This window comes from Lonchura striata, chromosome 2, assembly GCF_050655825.1.
Source record: "Lonchura striata isolate lonStrDom1 chromosome 2, ASM5065582v1, whole genome shotgun sequence".
Classification (NCBI taxonomy): domain Eukaryota; kingdom Metazoa; phylum Chordata; class Aves; order Passeriformes; family Estrildidae; genus Lonchura; species Lonchura striata.
Genome location: NC_140704.1, coordinates 63,998,115 through 64,022,380, shown reverse-complemented (window position 1 = coordinate 64,022,380; position 24,266 = coordinate 63,998,115). Strand labels below are relative to the sequence as shown.

Here is a 24,266-nt window from a genome sequence, read left to right as displayed (position 1 = left end):
CTTAGTTTACTGGCATTTTCTCCATCTGTGTTGTAATATCCAGCACAGAGAGCTCCTACAGACAGTTCCTGCCTCCCTCCCACTGTCTGGTGATAGTGGGATGCTCTCAGGTGTTTAATGACAACTTTTTTTTTTTTTGTACTAGAGGGCAGCAACAGTGCCGCAGTCACCTTGGAAACAACCATCACCCACTGTTTGCAGAACAAACAATGGTACCTTTTCAGCCAGCGCAAGGCAGGCAGGGCAAGGGGCAGCCAAGCAATTCTGGGACTTACAGGAGTGTTAACATATTGCATTCATTCACTGCGTCAAAAAATAGTTCAGCACGAGGAGCAAGGCACTCTCAAAGTGAGAGTCTTTGGCTGCAAACCACAGACAAGTGCACAGGGCTCAGAAGGTCAAACAAGTCTCCCCAGTCAGCAATGAGGTCTTTTCCTCTGATTTTTTTACTTGCCCTCCTGTTCCCCTCTCTCATACACACAGAAGGAAGAAAAACACACCTATTTAAACTGATCTTATCCACGAAAAGTCAAGTGTTCAGCTTCCAAGTAGCACTCTCTGAAGTTTTCTCAGTGTGCCAAAATATTTTAAAGAACTGTTTACCCGCACTTGTAGTGCTTTGTACCCAATGCATCAAGAGCCATTTCCAGAAGCGTTCCTTGTGAAGTTAGTGAGGATTGCGGTTATTCAGCATTTCAGACCATATGCCTAAGCATTCAAAGAGTTATATACCCCCCTCTTCTCAAAATAATTCCATTTTCAGAGAGACAGTCTGCCTGTTTTAAAATACAGATGATGTACATCTGGCTCTACACTAACCTCTCATTGTCTTCCTGTCTCCTGGAGACTTTTCTCTCTGCTCAAAAAAAAAAAAACAACCCAGCACCAAAGAAGTGTTTTTTACCTACAATAACCATGGGGAAAAGCTAAGTATTTAAAGATTCAAGTTTTATCAATTTAAACACACTCTCACAAAGGGCTTCACTCTTATGGCCTGTCACAAGCAGAGTGTTTAAAGCAGAATGGAGACTGAGGTGTCACTCGGATACTTTAGTGCTTTACAACCTTCCCACACCAGCTCGCAGACACCTACATTGCTGAGAGCAAACTGACAGCAGTCCAGCTGCCCAGCTTGTCCGTATGGCCACTTGGCAAAGGATTCCAAGGCCCTACAAAACCATGCTGCTGCTTGACTCGTGCATAAAAGGGCATCCAGGTGTGCTGTGAAGGAGTGCCAGGCACAACATACCCAGCTGAGAACTGCACTGAGGTGATGAGAGCTGTACAAAGGTACAACAAAGCAGCTCTTGGGTGAGATCTGTAGATTTCCACATCACAATATAAACACTTCTCTATAGCCTTCACTCATCTTTCACAGCACACTCAGCTTTGGCAAAATAAAAAGGGAAAAAAAAAGCAAATCACCTTTAGACCGTCAGAAACACTGACTGGAGCTGTCCTGCAAACTAAAGCCTCTAGCAACCTTGTCCATCTGGGCTGGACAAGTTCACTCATGACTACAACCATGGTAGCTCAGTTGAGTCAGACTAACATTACTAAAAACCTACCTTAATGTTCATTAAGATGCAGGTTAACATATTAACTGGTCTTACACAGCCACAAACACAGCTTTGGACATGGTAAGCTGTACCTTAAGGAGCATCAAGAGTTTTTTTTTTTTTTTTTAATTGTGTTCAGCTAACTCAGTTGACCTCAAACAACTGAGACACACACCCTTTTTGCCTGTCAGGACAGGGTCCTTCTCTGTCTTGCATTGCTGGGACAGGAGAAGTGAAATATGTATGGAGGTGATTCACATACAACCCATCCTTCACTTACTCCTAATAGGGGGTGGAGGGGACGGAAGCATATGGGTGAAAAGCCACAGCTGTTCCAAGGCTGTTCCAACTTTACAGCACACGATTTATGGAAAACAAAACAAGACGAGCAGAAAAATAGGATTTGAACATAACCGACCTAAAAGAATCATTGTAAATACCTCCTGCTCTTTGCAAGGGCTACCCTGGGCTCCATCTGCCTTCAAGGCCGAGAAAGGAAACATTAAACTTGAACAGCAGCCAGGATTCACTGTCTGCTTCCTAACACGCTTAGATGGGGCAGTGTCTTACCTGTGGCAGAGCACAGGGAGGGCACTGCCCAAGCCTGGGTCCCGCTCTGCACTTGGCACTGTCACTGTGAGTGCCCTGCCAAGGGGCAAACACAGCCCTGACCCGCAGGGCTGCCCTCTGCGCCAGCATCCACAGCCACATCCGAGCTGGGATGGGAGCGCGTTCCTTCCGCCCCAGCAACCGGCTCCGGCAATTTTGGCAGAGGCACGTGCTCTGACGAAGCAGGCGACGGAGGTGCACGGAGGTGCGGGTACCAGTCGGACAGGAACACACTCCTGCACAGGACAGGCTTCCAGTGGGCTGGGGCTGCTACTCAAGGCACCGCCCCACTGCCCAGTCGAACGGGGATGCAGGCACATCCCCTTCGCTTGGGTATCCCTGCCAAAACTCCCCGTGGCCGTGCCCAGGGGACCCAGGCCTCCCTGCCACGAGGGCGAGGGAGCAGCAGCGGCTGCAGCAGGGCCAGCCCTTCCCTCCCTTCCCCCCGCGCAGCCGCCCCCACCCTCCAGGAGCTCTATCGCAAATCCCCAGGCTGCGCCGACTGCCAGCTGACAGAACTGTTTAGTCAGCAACCAGTGAGAGAGGAGCGGCCGCCCCCCTCCATCCTTCCCGGCTCCTTCCCGTGGTACCTTCCCCGCCGCCAGCAGCGCCGGGCAAAGAAACATTCTCGCGCTCCCCAACCCCTCCCCAAAACGGCGAATACGAGAAGTATTCACATTTCCGAAAAGTTTGTCGAGCTTTGCAAGTAGCTGAAGGCTGTTGTTTTGCTTCTTTTTTTTTTCCCACCCCCTCGGCTCGGTGCTTTGTATAGCCCTCTTTCACCACCCTGCCCCATCCCCCAGGCGAGAGGAGATCCAGAAGCGCTGCTGCTGCTGGAGGAACTTCCTCCATTTGCTGTGAGAACATCACTCCGGCGGCCCCGCGCCCCGCGCCGCCCCGCAGAGGAAGTGCAACATAATAGCCAGGCCCCAGGTGCCAAGGTTAGCCTGTCCTTTTCCTCTCCCCGGGATGATTTCCACTCCTCTCAATACCAGCCTCCCCAAGAGCAAGGCCTTTAAAGCTGCGTGTTAAAGTTGTGAGCAACAGCAGCCAACAACAAAAACAAAGCTGAAACCTGCTCGAGCACCGCCACACGGCCTCTGCGCACCAGAAGTTACGTGATTCAGAAAGGTCTAACGCTGTCTATGAATCGAAAAGTCTGGCTTCATCCGTGCACTAAATTTAGAGCTGAACAACTTTAACCGTACTTTTCTAAGTGAGAGCGGCAGCCCAGCCCGTGCCAGCAAGGCAGCAGTACCACCAGCGTATGGAAGTGCCTGTGCTGGTGTTCTCTGCTTGCCCAGGGCAGATGTAACAACCACAGCAATACAAAAGTCTTGGCTAAAAGGAAAACCACATCTCAGGCCAGGCTAGAATAATGAAAACCCTGGGCAAAAGGCATGGATTTAGTCTACAAGGAAGATGGAGATCAGCACCCAAATCCTGTTTCTCAACAGTTTCCACTGTCTATTCTGACAACATCTGCATAACTGAAGGCACAAAGTAATTTTAAAAAAACAGGTTTTAATGGAAAGTCTCACAGTGTCTTATTATACTTTTCCCTTTTCAGTTTGCTTGCTTGGTACAAAAGTATGCATCTGCTTCCTCCAAAATGCAACAACTCGCTGTTGAGGGAAGCTCCTACACTGGCTCATCTCACAAAATCCTCTGCCTTTCCAGGTGGAACAGGGGAGATTAAAAGGTGTAACTATGCCCTAGGTGTTATGACGTAATCCATAATTTATGCAGAAACAAAATGTCCCATACTGACATCCCTGTAACAAAGCATTTATTTGGCTTATACAAAAGTGTTTCATGGCAGAAATAGCAAAGTCTCTCCTTTACTCCTCTCCTACCCCTAACAAAATACATGCATGCATTCTTTTTTGCCTTTCCTCTCAGCTGGGTATCCATTCAACTAGCTCCAATTAATTTGATTACTAAACTGGAGAACTGAGGAAAGTGAAGAGTTAGCAACCTGTCTCAGTTTATATGAGGCACTCCTGTTATTGTGAACATAAGGAGTTACTGAAATGAAAAAAACCAACCCTACAGTCTCCAAATAACTAAGCAATGGTGAGGACTGAAATTCTCTAGAAAAGAATGATTGAAGTTCAGAACCCCTTAATTCTCTCTTTCACGTTTCAGTGCTAAAGCCTCACATTCTACACAGGCTGCCTGCTGCCAAAAGATAGACAGCTGCAACACGTAGACACAAAAAGGAGGTGTCTTTTGGCTGGAGTTTTAGATTTCTACATGTTGCTCTGTTTTATATGCTACTGTCCCAGTTACAAAAAAAAAAAAAAAAAAAAAAAACAAAAAAACAAAAACAACCCTGCAGAAATCTAAAAACAAGTGGGACTATTGTAACCAAAGTCAGCTATTGATACAGCCTGCATTAAATGTGCAGATGCCATAAGGCCCTTTCACAGTCCATGTTCCTCTGCAATAGGACAATTTTCTAGGAAATGTAGTGTTGCAGTCTTTGTACTTACTTGGCTTTTAGCATATATTTAGTTTCATATCTTATAACAGAAGCCTGGGCATTCCAACAAAACCTACATCAGTCTTCACTCTTATTTTCCTTAAGCTGGTATTTCTGGGCTGTGATTGATACTCTGCCCCCGGCTACTCAAACTGATTTCTTCCACAAAAGATACACCAACACTCGCAAAGCTGCACCAGATTTGTACCAGTCCAGTCAGAACAAAACCTGGACCACAATCTTACATGATGAAACATGATCTCCTTACACAATATCAAGCATGATTAAGAAAGACAATCTCTCAAGATGGAAATTAATTTGGAAACAGAAAGAACAAAGCTAAAAGAGACCTGATTTCCAGAATTTTTTACACAGTTAATGCAGTAACAAGATTTGCATCAAGAGGGGAAAAAAGGGATGTGTGATAAGGTGGGAATATGGGGCTATCTCTGCAGCCAAAACTCTCAACCCTCTTGATAAAAACAGCGCATAGTTTTTTGCTGCTTGCACTGAGGGCCAACATCTCTCCAGAAGCTCTACCCTTCCTTCAGGTGCTCATTTCCTATGCAACTGAAAGCCTATGATTGCCTCCCCTTTATTGATCAAAACAAAAGTTGGTGAGGTATGATTGTTCAAAGACACAAAAAATTAAAGAGAACTGGCTACTCAGAACGTTTTAGAGATAAGGCTTACAGTGAAACCCCACAAACACTTGTATCAGCATCTCAGAAGATAACAGCAGGAGTGAACTGCTAGAGATGAGGTGGTAAACAAATTACAAAAAAAAAAAAAAAAGAAAAAAAGAAAAAAAAAAAAAGAAAACCCACAGACAACCAAACCTCTTCAAGCTGGTTTTAGCACCTCTTCATCCTATGATGTCAAATGCCCATTTAGGTTGCCAAGGAATCCATTCTGAAGTCACTAATTCAGTGTCATTATGAATTTTTTTAGTTACTAAGGCAAAAACACACCAGAAAAGGGAAAGCTGAGAGGAAATACCTAAATATCAAAAGACTCTTTAAAAAATGCATCTTCAAAGAGATAAAAAACATCAAGAACAGATCTCCATTGAGATGCTTTCCTCTGCATTGTTTGCAGTCACATACCTGGAAGAATACTTGCCTTGAAGTGGTGGAGGGAAGATGCTTGAATACAAGCGGTGTTAAACACAACCTTTAAAGGCAAACACCACAATGTACCTGAAAGACAGGAGCAAGTGGGAAAAGGAAAAGGGGAGGGAAAAGTGACTCTATTAACATAAGCCTGTCACTCTTACAGTTACTGGAATCACAGCAGAGATACCCATGAACTGACAGTAGCCATGGAGGGGATGCTCATTCTCACCTTCAAGTAGGCTGGAAGCCAGAGGGCAGCTAAGAACCTACATGTTTAAAATGAAGCATCTTTTAAAAAATGCAAAATGATTGTGCTGGTTTTTCAACATTACAACTCTGACTGAGACAGCAAAATTACTAAGCCAAACATACACAGAAGATGCACTTCCTAAAGACAGGGACAGATACAACAGACATTGCTAATCACCCCCCACCCACTGAGCAAGCTTGAATTAGGCTCTGTCTACAGGAATTCATTAACCTAGCAGCACTGATTCTAGGATCAAGGATCCATGCTAGCAGGCAATGCATCTTGTTGAATCCACGTTTGATTCAAGGACCTTGCAATGATAAACTGAAAAAAAAGGCATTCCACTTGATTCTTCCACTTTTCATCCTGGCCCTTGCTTCACAAGGAAGACATGATGGCTCTGATGGTTTGAGCAATGGTCTTTATAATAATGGCTGTCTGGGCTTTTGAAATCTGTTCTAACTGCATTGCAATCAGAAGTCCTGTCATCTTCTGTTCTTCTCCCACCTCATTCTTCCACCACAACTACATCAGCTGCACAGTAAGTCTGCTAAGGGAACTGGCTGAGCCAAAACTGAACTTTCAAAAGACAGAGGGACAAATACAAAAAGTCCTTATTACCTTTCTGGCCTAGCACTTTAAGGCATACTTTTAAGGTATTTAAAATACTTATTATTTTGAATGCATACCCCAAGAAAACAAGCAGTCAAGAAAATACTTCTAATTAAAGCAACATAAACACACCCTCCTGCTTACACATACACAATGACTTTATGTTTATTTTTAGGTTTTCCTGATCTAACACCCAAGAGCAGAGAGACACCTGCAAAGCATATACCATGCTAGGGCTCCATTCCTTATTCCTCACATGACCTTTATGACATTAAATTTAAATTTAAGCCACTAAATGCATAGAGCAGCAGCAGAATAAAAGAGGAGCTCTGAATTCAAACATCAGACCTACAACCACAACTTGATAGTTTGAAAGAACAGCCCCTGTCCCCTTTCTCCAAATACATATGCTTGCTACTTTCAAATACTGTATAATTCACAAAGCCTACAGAGATCAGTATTAAGTGCTGAACAGCTTATTTAGAATGGCTTTACACACAGCAACCGTCAAAGATTATCATTATAAATCAGTACTACCTGATGAACAGGGCTTGTTTCTCCTAAGACCACTACATTTCATCAATCCTGAGAGGCTTAGTACATGGAGTAAGTAACCTAGATAACACTGACTTCTCAACTGTGAAAGGCTTTCCTTAGCAGAAGGTTTCAAATCACTAGGGTCACCCTTGAAACTAAGTTCCCAGTTCAGGCACCTTGGAATAAAGTTTTCAACAGCTAAACACAAATCAAACAGTACACATCATTTGGTGGGCAGGTTAAGGTAGAGCTTTAAAAGGCAAGGTTTCTTTTTAGGCCATGTCAGCAGTGAAGAATGTGCAGCACACAGAGGAAGAAAGGGGTTAGCATGACCTTATCCAAACCTCTCCTTCCACAGTCTCCACAAGCGGCTGCATTTCAGCAGCCCTGTAAGCACTGATTTGTAAAGCAATCTAACTAAGTAAATAGTAGCACTATGGCTAGCACTGAGACAAACCTGTTTCAGTTGCAAAAAATAAAATCTCAAAGTCCACCAACATGGACCAGTCAGTCCTACAGGTGGACAAGTGGGTTCACAGCTAGCAAATATAAAAAAGGGGATGGAGAAACAGTAGAATTGCAGAATATGCTAATTTTACTTCAGTAAAATTACAAAACAATTCCTCTGATACTGGCCAAGAATAAACAGATGGATGAATCCTAGTCATCATCCCAAACCAGCAGGCAAGCATAGGATGTGGGCAAACTTTATTGTGGGTAATATCTCTCCATTTAAGTGGAACCTAAAGAAACACCCAGAGTGAGCAAGGACAAATGTCCCTTGTCTCTGCTAAGTTGTATTCACCAAGGTTTTAGATACACAGGGCATGCTTCAGGCTGCCATTTGTAGGGAGGAAGCACGGGGGGCATATTAAGTGGGGGGATACAGGGACATTGCTCATGGAAACCAGCAGTATATCTGGGAAGGAAAACTGCAAGAAAAGTACCATTTAAACAGGCAGCTTTCAAGCAATCAGGATATAGTAACTAAGCCAGACCTACAAACCTCACCAATCATCATCTTCTGACTGTGACTTGCCAACATGGAGAAAGTTTCACAGAAAAGCTGCTGCAGAATCATGGCAGCACCTGGAAAACTTTAAAGCCTGTCCAAGTATATGTCTTACAGCAATAAATATCTAGGCAAATAAAGTATTTTTGGCATGTGCCTGTGATAGATATTAACAAGGCAAACCAAAGCTTTTAAAAGCACTGATGAACACTGTAATCAAAAGTATGGAACAATTTCTGCATAATAATGGCTACTCAGATTAGAACTCCAACCTGGGAGGAAGGCCACAGAGGTGACACAGCAGAGGTCCAGAAAACCCTGAAAGGTGTGGAGAAGGTTGTTAGCGAATGAGTACCTGCTGTTTCCCTTAGTACAAGTCCTAAATGGTATTAAGTGAAAGCATAAAATTAGAGATTCAGAAAATCAATTTTTCAGCTCCTCTCCAACAGAGCATGCAGTTAAACTGCAAAATTCACCATCACAACATATCAAGAGTCAGTATAGGGTCAAAAAGCCACTGGACAAGCTCATAAAAAAAGAATTCTTGAACCTAAATACTCTAGCTACATAAATACCCCTTGGCTTAAGGGATTCTGGAAGCATGTTGCTGGTAGACTACATTAGGAAAGCATCACTAATAGGTGCTCTCTTACCATACTCTCTTTTGATAAATTCACACTGACCAGCATCTTGGGCATGACAAGCTTTGGGTCTGACCTGGTATTAAGATACAATCAGGATTCCCACTGTTTTTCAGGTTCGCAGGCAAAAAATGCAGCATGACCTACTCCACACAATTTAGCACAGAACAAAAGTGCCTCCTGCAACAGATCCAGAGGCATTTCTGTCAGTTTGAGGAAGCATTCTCTGCTCTGAATCCAAGCTTCACTGGAGAAGCAGGTACCAGGAACTGCTCATTCCAGGACAGGGCAGTCCTGAGGAAATGTCACCAGAGCCGCAGCTTCAACGTGATCCAGGTCAGGATGATTTCAGAGGTTACTGTACCAGAGCTGTCATCCCTGTCTGACGGCCAGTGGTTACTGTGCTTGCAGCAGAGACACGTACAACTCCAGAGATGCCCATAATTGAAATTTTAACTACCACTCAATTCAATTCAAACACAGCAAACTCGGAAGTGCTCTGCTTGGGAGGAGACACATCCACCTTTCTGCCTCTTCTGCAACATAAACCAAGCCCTTAATTCAGGGTCAGAGCAGATCAGCAGGACAAGAAACCTTCAGAAAAAATTAATTTTTTTCTGCATCAAACAGCTGCCTGAGGTTCTCACCCATCCAGTGAATACAGACATGCTTAGTTCCAGGCTTTTGGATAGGAATAGTTGTTAGTAGCTCATTTGCAGACCACCTCCACCAGAAGAGCTCAGCACAGAGCCAGAGCTCTTGCTGGTACTGCCACAGGCCATATTAACTTGTCACCTTCAATATACATCCAGCAGAGTTCAGGTCATGGATTTGTTGGAAGTTCATCACTTATTCAGGCTTTTGTGTGAGAGGTCACTGCTGTCAAACTGTCTGCTTTCACGAGCACAAAAGCTCATGTTAAAATGTAAATACTTACAGGTGTTCCACTAGGCACTCAAGATGAAAGTCAGAGCAAATATATTAGCCCTAGCCATATTTTACAATGCTGGTAGTACTTGAATGTCATCTGTTTGTGAACTGAGGTTTTTATGTGGGTTCATCTGCCTAGACAGGAAGCGTGATCTAATGGTGGAGACACAAGACTGGATTCACAGCATTTGGGCTCTTTCTCTGCCTCTTTTACTGTCTCCCTCTGTGACCTTCAGTAAAGAAATTCTTCATGCCACTGTCCCAGTTGAAAAGAATGTGACTAGATGCTTACTTGGCCATGTGTGAGGCCATGACCCTATGTCATTTTTCCTAATTACTACAATAATTATGGAATGATATGGGAAAAGTTAATCCAGCTGATAAAGTTAACCTGAGTTAATAAAAAGCAAGAGCCTTATAAAAGAGCACAACACCCTCCTGCCCCAATGCCTGTGTTTCACTGTTTGTTTTTCAAGACAGAATCTCTGCAACTTATTATTACGTCGCTCTTGATGGAGACAGCATTTTGCAAATTCAGCTTTGCAAGAAGCCTGGGTAGGCTGGCTCACCCCTGTTGCCTAGATTTGCGTGCTGCTTACCACTTTGCAAGCCATTCAAAGCACGGCTTCTGTGTTGGGATAACACCACAAGACTAGCAGCAGGACTATGCTGGCACAGGCCTGCTGGGACAATCAACTCCCCAGCTGTGGGAAGAAGCAAAGCCGGCAGAGGCTGCAATCACCACGTCACCCTGGAATCCAGTTTCATGTCCAGTCCAACCTCGTTCTGTGATTGAGCTGCACAGTTCTGGAAAAGCTGGTATCCTCTTCCCTCAGCACTTCCAGCTACACATCGGATTCTCTTGTGACTTCTGGAAACTGCTATGTTAGCTATTAAACTGGAAAAAGCCATCTTTGGCCTGAGAGGAACTCACATTCATTCAGTCCAGTATTTATGACAGGGGTAATTTTGCACTGTGCATCCCACATCATGGAAGTCATGAGAGAGCCCCCCCCACCCTTAACCATACAGAGGTATCTCCATCAGGGAACCTGGTTATCAACATACCAGGAAAGGCAGCTTTGGTAAACCTCACGGGTGACTCGAAGTGCCGCCTCTCTGGAACAAGCAAGGGGAGTGGAAGGAAGCTGCGAACAACTGTGCTCCTCTGATGTGCATTCCCTTCCTCTGCTCAAGCACGCGCAGGAGGCCAAGCAAGCACACATGACATGCTCCCTGCAGGATGCCACATCCTGCCGTATTTCATACAGCATCCCAAGGCAAGCCAGACACTTTTCAAACACAGTATGATCTTTGACAGTATGATCTGTCACAGTGTGAGAGGTTCTCAGAGACAACTCAGGGGACAAAGGAGGGAACAGCACCGATAGATATATCCAACAGTGCTGAACTGTTCCTAGCCACACTTCTCTAAGAAGGAAAAAACCCAAGCAAACAGACACACTGCAGCCACATGCGAATTTTACAATGCATATTCCTTCTGCTCTTTGCTTTTGGTAACTTGTTCTAGTTTTATGAATTTCTCATAACTCTCACTCACCCAAACCCTATAGAAAGTAGAGGTCTGTTTAGAAGAGGGGGGGTGAAAAAAAGAACTGTGGAGGTGGTTTTATGTGCTGCCTAACCCCCTTCAAGCTGCTCCCAGCCTTGCTCCTCGTCACCCCCCACACACAGTGCTGTGTTTTAAGGAGCACTGGTTATGCTGACATCAGTGAGGCTCCGGGGGCCATCTAGGCAGCTGTTCCTGCTCCTGTGTGTGGCCACGAGCCAAATCTCTCTGCCTTTTTGGTGATGTTCCCTCCTGCCGGCTACCCCCACTCCCACCCACACGTTTGCAGGGTGGGGCAAGGTGGCCACTGGCAGCCTCTCCGAAGAAACTTAAGTAGAAAAAAAGACTGGCAGCTTTCATTTCCAGCCTATTGTCAGTAATGCTCAGCTATTTTTGACAGCATGCTGTGGATTCAAAGAACTGCAGCTTCTCTTCCCGGAGAGCCAAAGACCAAGTTGCCCGTAGGACTTTGTCACCTAGAGGAGAAAAACACGTGCTCTGCCCTTCCTCTCCCTATGCACAGGGGACAGCCCACGTGCACGGAGACCACTCTGTACAGCTGCTCCCTTTTTAAAGCAGATCCATCCATGGAGGCAGCTATTCTCCCACCAGATGATGATAACAGAGGAGCAGAAAGCTCGTCCAGATCGACCCAAGTGCACCAGACGGGTGCAAAAAATCTCCCAGGTACAAAAAAGGCGGGGGGCCAGTGCAGCACTTTTCCTTCCCTCTACTGCTCCCTGGAAGGGCAGGAAGCAGTGTGAGAGCAGGAAGGTGTGCCAGGGCACCTCTCTGCCCAGCCAGTCCCACGCAGGCAGGTTTTAGGCAGCTGGCTCTCTGCAGCCAGTAATCCCAGCGGCGGGGTGCGTCCCCGTGCTGAGCCGCAGCCAGATCCGGGGAGTGAAAAGGTGACAGCCCAGCCAACTTCACATACACCCTCAGAGCCTGCAGCTCAGACCCCATGTCAAGATTAGGAAAGTATGCGCACACAGAGAGCACATGAGCTGCTGGAGTACTTTCATTTAACTCTTGCACACACCGTGTATTCAAGAAGTTTGGGTTCATGGCCACATTTCTGGCCACTTCTCTTCCAAACCAAATCTTCTCAGGCTGCAAGAGCTGTGGCAACTCCTCGGGCTGAGCAGTGCCTCCTGAAGAAGTTCAGAATCTAGTGAGGTGAGTTTGGAAATGTGGCTCACATGGGTTAAAGATTCTGGCTTGTGTCACCAATACTTTTTCTTAAAGTTTAAGGCAGGCCCCAATCCCGAAACACTTCTCCTAACTTTTACCCATGCCAGTATTTTGACTTTAAAGGAGCAACCTGCTTAAGTAGAATTGTATCTGTGTTTAAAGTGTCTGCAGGATCAGTGCTTGGCTCGATCTAGACGTGCTGCTGACATATGCACACACACACACACACACACACACACACCACCCCCAGCAAATTCAGAAAATACCTTGAGAACTATCACGGTAAGACAAAAAAATAAGGATGAAGATGGGGACCCCCACCAAGGCATGTTTAAAATTGACATGTGTGTATGTTGGAGGATGATTCACCAGGGCAGGAAAAATAGAGATGCCTGAGAGCTAAGGCTGGAAGCACAAGAAAGGTCCCTAATACTCAAGTTTATCTGGACAAAAGGGAGTCCCAAAACCAAACAGGTTTGTGCACTACCAGCACCAGAAACACTGATAATTCTAGGAGTCATGCTTTTAGTTTTATCTCTTCTACAGAATAAGAGTTTAGGTACTGTAATGTTAGCAATCCTATAATGCAAAGAAACACTCCTTCAGCCACACAAAAAAACTTGATTCCTTACTTCTCTCTACTGAGCACAAAAGCAGCACATAGAAACACAAGTTTCCCTGGAACAAACCAGTCAAATTCATTCAAATCTTCCCGAAGCACAACAGGGCAGAACCCATTCCTGTTCCCAGAGCTTATTACAGTAACATGACTAAACATGCTCAGCAGTCCAATGTGATAGGATGCATCCATTTGCTGATGCCAGAGGAAGATGCGTGTCTCTTCTACATGGCACTGCTCTCACAGGCTGCTTTTCAAAAGATGTTTTGAAAAGCGACCTGCTGCGTACATTCTTCACAAGTCATAGTATCACCGGCTGTACAAGTGTTTGACCTCTACTTGCTATGCACTGTGGACAAAAATCTGACATCAGCTTATTCCAACCTTAGTAACACCAAACTGCTTCTGCAAAGCTGGCTGGAACAGACTACAGCAATGCACCGATAAACTCCCAGACAGACCCCTGGAGTGCTGAAAGTGCAACTAGTTTAGTACATGAGCCCATGTGTTTTAAATTTGGGTTGGTTTAATCCAAGTAAGTAACCTGATTAAAATGGGAGTCTTCTCTGGAGGTCTAATTTATAGATGTTTCCATTACTCCATATGCTTTTATGCTGTATAAACATAACGAATGATACATACATCACTTTTGGGATGATTTAAGAAGTCAGTAACTACAACACAAGTCATTCAAGGCAAAATAATTAAATTGCTTTGTGAATGGTAAGAGTCAGCAACTGCTCTTCATTTCAGTCTTGGGAAGGTGACATCTTTCTATTCCCAGTTTCTCCTTCTAATTTCCTAATTTCAGAACCCTGACATTCATTCCTTTTACATACAGACCTAAAGCAAAAACAAAAGACAAGGATGTGATTTGACTGGTGGTTTAGAACACATATTAAAGCCAGGAACGTATTTACTTCTAAACCAAACAACCAGAGGCAGACTCCTGAACATGTGTATATACTTGCACCTGTATTGCCTAGAAAAGAAATTGATAAATAATCTCTCACTCACATGCAAAACAGGCATTTATGAGAGCTGCCCAAATACTGCTTTGCAACCAAAACTGTCTATTTATAAGGAGACACCTCAGCAGGAGCAATGCAGGTTCCCAGCATGCCTCTACCTTGGTATCTGGAAAGGCTCTACTATGGGGTAAGAAGATAGTTATAATTAAACATTTATACTGAGGTAGTGCTGTGCAGGTCGGTTCCACAGTGTGTTAGGTGGCTTTTCAAAACTCAGTAACTGAATGCTGATCCCTGCCCTGAAGAGTTTACAGAGTAGGAAATCAAAGCATAACACTTGGCATCTGTATACCAGGAATTAAACAAAGACCACCACCAGGTTCATTTCCTGGGTCTTTGGACTAGGCAGTTGACATAAACATCCATTACCAGAAATACTGGAAATTTTTAAATCAGCAGTCTGAACTTTCCTAATCCACATCTGTGCAGCTCTGAATTAGTAGCTGGGACAGTAATTACAGCATGCAATTTGCACATGCTGCTGGCATCTTCTTGTCCAGTGTAGATTATTTTTGGTCCAAATACTTTTTAGCAATCATTTTGAAAAGACAGCGAGCACACAAACGGAAACATTTACTGCAAGTCAGTCAATTCAGGCCGTGCAAGCACATGAGAGGCTGCCAATGCACGAGGTCGAAAGTCAGGCAACAGCAGATCCTTCTGTCCTGAATCTCCCGGACAACCCCAGGGAGGCATCAGTACATCTACAGTTTGGTGCTAGCACACGTCGGCTCGGGGCACACCATGGCCACGTGCAAGCCTGTGGCCTATGTGGCATTGCAAAGCCACTAACCCACGTCTCTTTCTATGGAGATTGAGTTACGCAATGGTGCAAATAAAAACTCTGGCCCCAAACACACAGGGGCCATCTCTGTCCCAAATCCATCCTCAGGGAGAATTCTCTAAATTCCCCTTTTCCTGCAGGGAAGCACAGGCCTGGGAAGGACAAGTCCTCCTCCTAGTCGCCAGACTGAATACACTCAAGAAAGTAAAACACAACCTCTAGGATTTAAAAAAAAGGACACAGCAGTGGCCAAACTTGCAATGGTGCCCAAAACCTGGATGGAAGAATTTAGTCAAAATAGACTATTATACTGCAAATTCCATTTGCTGTTTATCAAACAAGCTCCTAAAACAGATGCACTGACTTTGTAACTACACCTGTAGGAATTTCAAACACCAAAAAAATACAAAGACACTATCAGTATTTCAGTTTTTTTAAGTTTCCTGGCATCTTTCATGCTATGAATTCTCAAGAGCTTTCAGCTGTATATACCCCACATAAAATCTTAGTCCAGAGAAGCCTGAAAGAATTTTGCTGTTGATTCAAACGAAGACACATTTTCCACTTCTACCTACTATTTATGTATCTACTGATTTCTTAAATATGGATCAGCAACTGTACACAGGGCATGATCTGCATTCACTTTATCTATTTAATTGTTCTGTGAACACCTCAACTTTCGTTTGTTGGCTTTTGAGCATTTAAAAGTAGTAACCTTACTATTTATTTCTAACCTTGTTTTTTTTTCCTCAAGGGAAAAGGGAAGCATGGAAAATCCTCAGTCACTAGATTTAAAGAGCTTACAAGTTCCAAAAGCTTTGCAAGTAGAGATTGGGAACTGCTTGAAACTGCAGTTAGTGAGACCACAGAGTTTACAGAATCCACCAGAACCTTCCTGCAGAGTTTTTAATCTGCATGGCTTCCTCCCAAGGTAACTGGCATCCACTCTGATGGGCGGATCATTTCCCTCACCCCTAGAAATTCACCCCCTGCTTTGGCTGAACACGGTAGTCACTGCACGCTCAGCAAAAAGACACTGCCATTTTGCAAAAAGGAGGAATGGAGACAGAGGATGGAGAATATTTCTCCCACAAAGTGTAGGCAACACTTATATGAAAAATAATTCTTCTCTTTTTGAACAAAACAAGTTTCCAAAAATAAAGCAAGAAATGCGGGCACTGTGATACAGCTCCCTTTACCCTTTTACAGCATGGATAGTTAGGCTCCTGACAGTCCAGAGAGTGACAGGAGATCTTACCAAGCAGAAAAGACACCTATCTGCTGTAAAGGCTGGGAAATTGCTACAAGACTTCTTCCAGAAGCTGCCAATGACCACAGTCTTGAACCTTACTTGGAAATATAGTTGGATGTACTTAGCAACACCTGGCTGGGCCATCTGATAAGGGAGAAAAACAAATGATGCAGCGGTTGGAAGAACAGACCAAAATAAATACACTCAACAATTAAATACGAGACATAAGTTATGTCTCTGTAGAGAAGCACTTGCTGCTGCACTCACAGTTCTTCCCCTGGAAAATACAGTCAAACCTCACAAATGGAATCCCTTAGTAATCCAGTTACAGCTCTCCTACAGCTGGCTTCTGTGGCGCATGCTTCCACCTCCTGAACCTTCAGTGCTCAGAAAGCAAGCCTCCTTCTGCAGCCCTCCTCCCTCCTACTCAAAAGCATAAAGATGTACACACAGCTTTATGTGAGCTGTGCTGCAAAGCTGAAGACCAACTCAGGATACCTGAATGCTTTTGAGGAGAAGGAGGGGATGAAGCAGACAAGCACATGCATAAGATGCCACAGACACCTTGTGTGTTTCTTCAATATACTGGCAACCGCATCAACATCAGAAAAAAATGCACACTTGAATGAGGAAGAGCACATAGGTATTCATGACCTGGTTGCTTCTCATGCTCTCAAAACACAAAGAGCAATGAGATGTGATTAACTTAATTCAATGAAGAAAATACAGATTGTGTAACAAAAAGAGGAACTTAAACTAGGGTCTTTCCCCTACACAAAACTGTGAGTGGTCCAAATGAACAAAGAAGTAGTGCTGCATATTGGTGCAAAATCCAAAGCAGTTCTCTCTTGTCCAAGCCCTAATGTTACCAGTGTGAAGGAGTCCAGCCTGAACACAGCAGTGGAATTTATTGCAGTGATGCAAGAGCTCTGAACAAAGCACTCCCAGGTACCGATACACCTGAACACTGACATCACCTGCTGTATGGAATAGGACTAACAAGGGCTCCAGTTAAAGCCAGCTAATCACTCACAATAAAAGCAAAGGCCAGCTACACTTCAATGTGAACATTTTGTTTCTCCCATCCTCAGACAGGAAGCACATACCTAAATTAACTTTAAAAAGTTTGTCCATGGCCAATCATCCTCCATTTTCAAAGGACAGATGATGCAAGCCCCCATTCCTAAAACACCTACGGGACATTTGTGCTGTTTCAAGAAAGCACATGCTAACACCTGTTAAAGTAGCTACCAGAAGATGCCAAGTAGAGAAGTTCTACATGTATGAGAGGCTGGAAATTCAACTATTAATCACAAAATATCTTTCTCTTTTAGAACCAAATTAACAAGTCACTTAGGCACATCAACACAGAAAATTTCCAAGAAGCCTAACACATCTTTTATCCTAAATTCCATTTTTCAAAGCTGACACTGGGAAGTCACTTGGCCACTGTGTGCAAGCACCTTTCCCACACTTTTTCAGAGTCTTACACAAATAACATCCCTTGTGCAAATGGATCACCAAAGAAATTTCAGACGGCAGGGTGTGGGGAAGTTTTCTCAAAAGCAAAAGGATCTCTGGAAATCCTGAGATTATATAAGCAAATACGATTAAACAAAACCCATTTTTACTCAGGAAGGTTAGATGCAGGAAAACTAATTTGAAAGTTGCATTTCACATGCTTCTACAGGAAGACTGCAAGGGAGACAGGAGAGGTCATCAGGGCCTGAAAGGCCTTCCTCTCTAATGGTCCTTGGAATACCTGTTTTAGCTCAGAAGCCTAACAATGCCCTGGGGGATTCTGACAGTTTTTCTTTTCCCTTGCTGTAACACCTCTGTGGATGGCTGGGAATCTGCAGATGAATCCTGCTGTTGAAACAGCTGCCTCTCTCTACATCTTTAAAGAGGTATTCAGATTCCCTTAGCCTTACTTAGTTGAATCATTCTGAATAAACAGTCACCACCCATCAACTATGTATTTTTGTAAAGCACCTAGTCAAAGGCAACCACCTTTATTGATTGCTAGGCTGGCCAACCTGAAGGCTGAAATGTTATTATTAGGGGTAAAAAAAAAAAGAGCGGGATACACTTGAAGGCCTGTGTTGTTTCTAAAGGAAGCACAGGTCCAGGCGTTGCTCAGTGACATCAGGACGATTCCTCTCTGCCTGCAAGAGGCTGCTCTAACAGGTTTCATACCAGCACAGCCACAAGCCAAGTATCCCACTGACTCTTCTCCCTTTTGTCCAGGCCCTTTTCCTTGTTCTGACCCTTTTCCACCACAACATGAACGAGCCGCCCAACAGGAGCCCAGAGCATATGCCCCAGCTGGCAATTATTTCTACTTTCAACATTTCATAATAAAGCATTAGCACAAGCTCCAAATAAGTTCTGTCACCCTGCTCCAAGTAAAATGCTGAAGGAAGGAGCGTGAGATGCTGCAGTACTGCTGTCTCAGAAGTTTGTACTCTTTTAAGTCACTGGCCCTCAAATGTTGCTATTCAAAACAGAGTGGTGTAGGGTGAGGTGGAGGGAACACCTTCAGGTGGGAAAAACATCACTGGCAGACATCAAAGATAAGCCATCATCAGATTTCTTGCACTAAAGAACAAAGAGTCAATGCTCCTGAAATTCCTGTTCAAAAGTACCCCAGAACTCAGCCAGCACTTCCCACCTCAGCCAACCTCACCTAATGTTCATTTGTAATCAAACGCTGATAACCAAACCTGGCCTGGCAAAGCTCTGCAAGTTTCAAGCCCATCCTGGCTCTGCACAAATACCTTAACTTTTCAGTGTAGCAACAGAATGACATTCCCAAAAATACCCAAGTCCTGCCTTTGAAATCACTGTGTGGTGGAAAGGGGGAAGCCACAGCTCCCACAGGTGCTGGTTTATGTAGGATATTAAAAATAAAGCAACAAACAAGCAGACAAAATAAAACAATGCGCACAGAGAAAGGATTCTTCAGATGCCTCCCCAAAGAAAATCTGCTTTAACTGCTGAGCAACAACTAGTCAAGTCAAATCTCCCACCCCAAAGCAAGAAAAAAAGCTGTTGCACTGTCTCAGGAGGCAATTCATTCTCACCCTCAAAGTTTACATCTGCTCCATAAGAGACTTTCCAGCAAAGCTGCAGGGTACCTGGGCACTCCATCCATGATAAAGCTGCTCTCAAAAGAACACGCAGTTTCTGGCCCTTTTCCAAGTTGTAGAATGCTGTTGAAAAGGCATATTTTAAAGCTGTAACTCTATGATTGTCCATCTTACTTGAATTCAGAAAGGAGGTAGAAGACAGAAAGCAAGAAGCATTCTCACTACCTTCAGGAGAACAAAACTACCATCCTCTACAGACAATTATCTCCCAAGAAAGAAGCTACCACATCAACAACACAGCAGTCACAAACTGGTCTAGTAACACGGTCCAATAATACACTCATTTCAAAACAACCTTTATCGTGCTGAAAGAGGAAGACATGATTTCACATGTTTTAAGAGTGTACACCTAAAACAGAGATTTCCAAACTTAGGCATCATTCATCAAAAAGTTAAAAGGGGCTTTTTCCACACATGCATAGATTTCGGACTAACAGGATTTACTTGTTTTCTGCCTGTTCCTGGGGAACTTCTGCAGTTTCTTTTTTCCCAAGACTGTCCCTACAGGCTGCTATCCAACATACATCAGATGCTCCTGGAGCAACAGATAACTCTGGAGGGACACTTGCAAAGGGCACAAATCAACGGCCAGTAAAATTTAGGTGTACTAAATTTAGGTAGAATTACTCCTGCATGTAGATAATTTGAACATTTGACACAGTCCCCTGGAAAGCTTTACTTAGGCATCTAGGTATATTTTTTTGATGCCTTACTAGCAAAAGATGTATTTTAAGTAAATTAAAAAATTATTGCAACTTAAAAAGTGAATCCTTTTCAAAAACACTCAGGTTAATTTTAGCATCCTTCTGTTTAGCTGCTTAGCAACACTTATCCTATGACCTTCTAAGCACCACCTACTTTTACAAGGGATAATGAATATAACCAAAGGGATTTATCTATATGTTTTTAATCTATACAATGTAAGTGCATCACCAATTTTTATTTAAATGAGAAATCCAATCCAACTGAGAGCAATTCAAACTATTTCTGTTTAAGAAGAAAGTTTCACAGACTAAAGTCAAGCTTCTGTTATGACTATAGTGTTATTTCAACACAGGCAAAGTGATAATATCCTTAAGGAGTGAGGAAAGCAGTACATAAGTCAATGCTTGTACATTTTGGAAACCACTGCACTTATCTTTGGTACCAAAAGAGATCACACATACTACTGACAGGTAATGAAGAGATTCAGTTTTCCCAATTTTGAAACTTGAAGTTACTTCCCAATCCTCAATCAAAAAGAAAAGCCATTTTGTCAGAAGGTCACTGAATACTGTAAAAGAATTAAGAATGGGATCACAACCTGGGCAAGCTAAGTCAGAATAAGATGCTTCATTACACTGAAATCTTCAAGTGAAGCTTCACACTCCCAGATCCAGGTGGGGAAAAAAAAAACACAAACAACAAAAAAATCCTAAGACCTCAGCCAGCACTCTGCAATATAAGCCAAATATATATATATTCTTTAGCATTGCTAGTTCTCAAAAGAAATGTGAGAAATGTGTAAGAGTGGCTACATAAATAGTCACTTCTGATGGGCAAACACAAATTTGACAACTAGAAGCTATCTGTGAAATGAAAGGAGAATAATAGATTGAATTTAAAGGATGATATTTTTCCAACTACATGATATGAATTCAGTTCTAAATACGGATGCCAGGAGGAGGAAGGTGAGGGAGCAAAAGAGGCCACACTTGGTCAGGAACAGCTGCCCTGCAGCATGAGAGGCTGGATGTGTCCCTGCCGGCAGGTGAGGGAGAGCCCTGGTACTCTGATTGATTGGATGATGGATTCATGCTGTTTCTGGGTTTCTAACAAACAAAAAGGCCTATTCTTTCCTGGATGTACCCAACTCTGGTTAAGGCTAATCAGCATTATGCAGGCCCACCAAGAAAAGACTATATACCCTTAAGTCTTCAAAGAGAAAATTAAAACCTAAAACAAATATGGCTGGCCTGACCCTGAGTCACTGCATCCCTTTCACGCACGCTGACCCTGTGGAAAACAGGAACTGCGGTAACAAAACTCAGTGCTTGTGTCAAAACGACCGGCCTCAACGAAAAAAATTCAGCCATCATTACAGTTGTCTACTGTGCACTGTAGGGGTGACAACACGACGTTATTTAGCAACTGCTCCTGTTGTTAATAAGCAATTTCTTTTCCAAGCCATGGGGCTGGATGTTGGAATGGCAGGAAACATCCACTGCATTCGCTGCCTTTCCTAGACCACTGGCCCCAAATCACACTGAACTAGATGTTTACTTTCTCAAATAAGTAAATACACTTGATCTTATCTCCAAGAGAAAACAGGCGAAAGAGGGAGTTGGGATTAAAACCGAATGGTCGGTATGGCCCCCGCCTTCCCTCCAGCAATCAGCCCAGTGGCTCCCGGGCAGGATGCTGGCTCCTCGGCGAGCAGGACCAGAGCATCAGCTGCGGGCCGGACACCGCGGCGCGGCCGTGGGAGGGCGGCGGGGCACGGAGGCGCCCGGGCCTCCGCGGGGTGCGCAACCGAGCACAGCGGCCCGGGCAGGGAAATGTGCTGAGCCAGGAGAAGTGCTCTCCTCCTTCTGCGCAACCCCGCGAGGATGCCGAGCAGGCGAAGATATCGGAGCCGAGAAGTGAAACGGGGAAAATTATTTAAAAAACGAAAGAAGAAAAAAAAGGGAAAAAACCAAGCGTGCGTGCGGAGGGAGGCGGGGGAGAAGTGCAGGGAGAAGAAGCCAAAGGAAACTTATCTGCGACATGACAAAGTTCAATCCACCGCCCTCCCTCCTCTGCTGAAAAAAAAAAAAAAAAAGTTGCAGCATCTCGGCGCGCCCCGCTCCCGGCCCGGCCCGGCTCGGCCCGCGACCCCCGCGCCCCCTCACCCCGGGCGGATGGGGCGGGGGGGATGCCGAGCCCGTGTGTTACGAACTGGGCAGGAGGAGCTGCCTCGCATCCTCAGCGCGGCCCCCGCGGCGCCGCCGGGGCAGTCCGGCCCGTAGCAACGGCGATGGGGAGGGAGCGCAGTCGCCCAGAGACGGGGCTCGGCCGGCTCCCATCCGCACCGGGCACCGCGCCGGGGGGGCGGCAGCCGCAACGCCCCAAACTTTGTTTTCACCTCCAAACACCGCCGCTGCGGGAGGGCAGTCACCTCTGCCTCGCCGCTCCCTCCCCACCTCCAAGATGGGGCTGAAGGGGGCGAGGGCCCGGACACCCCTCCTCAGCTTCGGATGCTGCCCGGCTCCTTCCTGTAGTGGTGACGCCGCCCAGGCGTCCCTGCCCGCCGCTGGCCCCGCCGCGTAGGGATGTGTTCCTGGCACCGCACAAAGGCAGCGGGACGGGGGGGACCCACGGGGGGCAGCGCCCCCCGCCCTCCCGGGCACGGCTCCCCCGCGCCCCCGCCGCGCAGGCCGGGAGGGGAAAGGACACGCACGTCCCTACCGGGACGGGGGGGAGGAAGACGAGGGGGGGCGGGTGGAGAAAGTGGAGGAAAGGCGAAAAAAATCAAATAAAGTAAAGAAAGGGGGTAGAGAAGAGAGGGGAGAGGTACCAGGGTGCCGAGGAAAGGCAGGCGCGGCCGTCCGGCCCTGCCGGGGGAGCGGAAAGTCAGCGGAGAGATGCGCGGCGCAAGCCGGCTCTACCTGCGGAGAAGGGGCGCCTTCATCCCAACTTCCCAGCTCCGGCGCGGCCCTCCCAGCCGGGAACAGCGAGCAGGGGCCGCCACGGGACCCGCCGCCACCGCCGGCAGGAAAATAAGCCTGAAGGAAAAGTTAAAAGGCAAGCTCGGGAGACGGGGGCGAGCCGGGCTAGAAGATGTTGCTTCCTCGCAGACCCATCCAAATTGTGGCGGTGGCTGGTTAAAAATAAACTTTGCAGCAGGAGGGGGGGGATGATCTGGCCGGATTCCTGAGCTCAGACGGTTTAATATGGATGAGCATCAGGTCCTGAAGGCAAAACGCCGCGGCTGGTGCCGCTGGTTGGTAGAAAGTCTGCAACAGGCAAGGGAAAAAAAAAAAAAAAAAAAAAAAAAAACAGGAGTCGCGGAGGGAGGAGAGGAGAGGGAGGAGCGGGGGAAGGGAAGAGGGAGGCTGCACGAACTCATCATCATCTCCACCGCTGCCAGCCAAACTTTTTTCCTCCTTTCTTTTTTTTTTTTTTTAAGGAAACTTTCCCCCCCTCTAAGGAACATTTAATTTTTTAGAAAGTCGCACGACCAGCCGACACGCTGCAACGTCCTCACGTCCGCGCCTGCCCCCTCCAGAAGTTTATTTTTCCTCATCTTTCTTCTTGCCCCCCCGTAAGAAAAAGAAAAGAAGAGGAAAAAAAAAAAATAACTAGACCCTCCAGAGTTAAGGCACGCTCCTGCCCTTTGTGAGGGAGCTCCGCGGCCGGGCAGCCCCACGGTACTTACGCCGGACTTTGCTGGGGCTGGGCTGCTTGCGCCGCGACATGCCGGGAGGATGGGCCGCCGGGGGGGCGCGGGGGCGCGCCGGGGGGAGCGCGCACGGGAGGGAGCCGCAAACTTGTTCCGGAAAAAGGAATCAAAATGGCGTTTCTGTGGATGTGCAAAGTTCATCAACTCCGCGCTAACTTCCCGTCCTCCGCGCCTCCCTGGAGGGGAGAGATGGGCACGGTTAGGGACCCCGCCACGCTGCGCTCCGCGGGCGCGCCCGCCCCCTGCCCGCCCCCGCGCTGCCCCGCGCACCCTGATAAGGAGACACATCACGTGTCGCTCCGGCTCCTCTCCCGGGGACGCGCTACCGCGGCAGCAGCAGCAGCCTGTTGCACATAGCATCTCTAACTCGCCCTCGTCGCGGGGAGGGAGGGGCGCCTCCAAGGAGAGGAGTGAGCACAACTTTCCCCCCACCCTTCCTCCGTCCCTCCCTTCTCCGCCCGGCAGCGCAGCAGCGGGATGCCCGGGGCAGGCGCGGGGGA

The 24,266-nt window shown here is 45.9% G+C and overlaps 1 protein-coding gene across 6 annotated transcripts in view; it reads right to left on the bottom strand.

Annotated features, from left to right (window-relative positions):
• Positions 1–24,190, bottom strand: part of RREB1 (ras responsive element binding protein 1) — a 133,662-nt gene extending 109,472 nt beyond the window's left edge. For 2 of the 6 annotated variants that reach the window (XM_021534650.4, XM_021534642.3), the window contains exons 1-2: positions 24,037–24,190; positions 23,743–23,942 (exon numbers count right to left, since the gene is read on the bottom strand). Coding sequence is in view for 2 of the 6 variants with exons in the window: in XM_021534642.3 (XP_021390317.1) it covers positions 23,743–23,782 (40 nt within the window). In the remaining 4 variants the exon portion in view is untranslated. The other 4 variants (XM_021534659.4, XM_021534667.4, XM_021534700.4 and 1 more) reach the window with 3 other exon arrangements.
• Between the last annotated feature and the right edge of the window lie 76 nt (positions 24,191–24,266).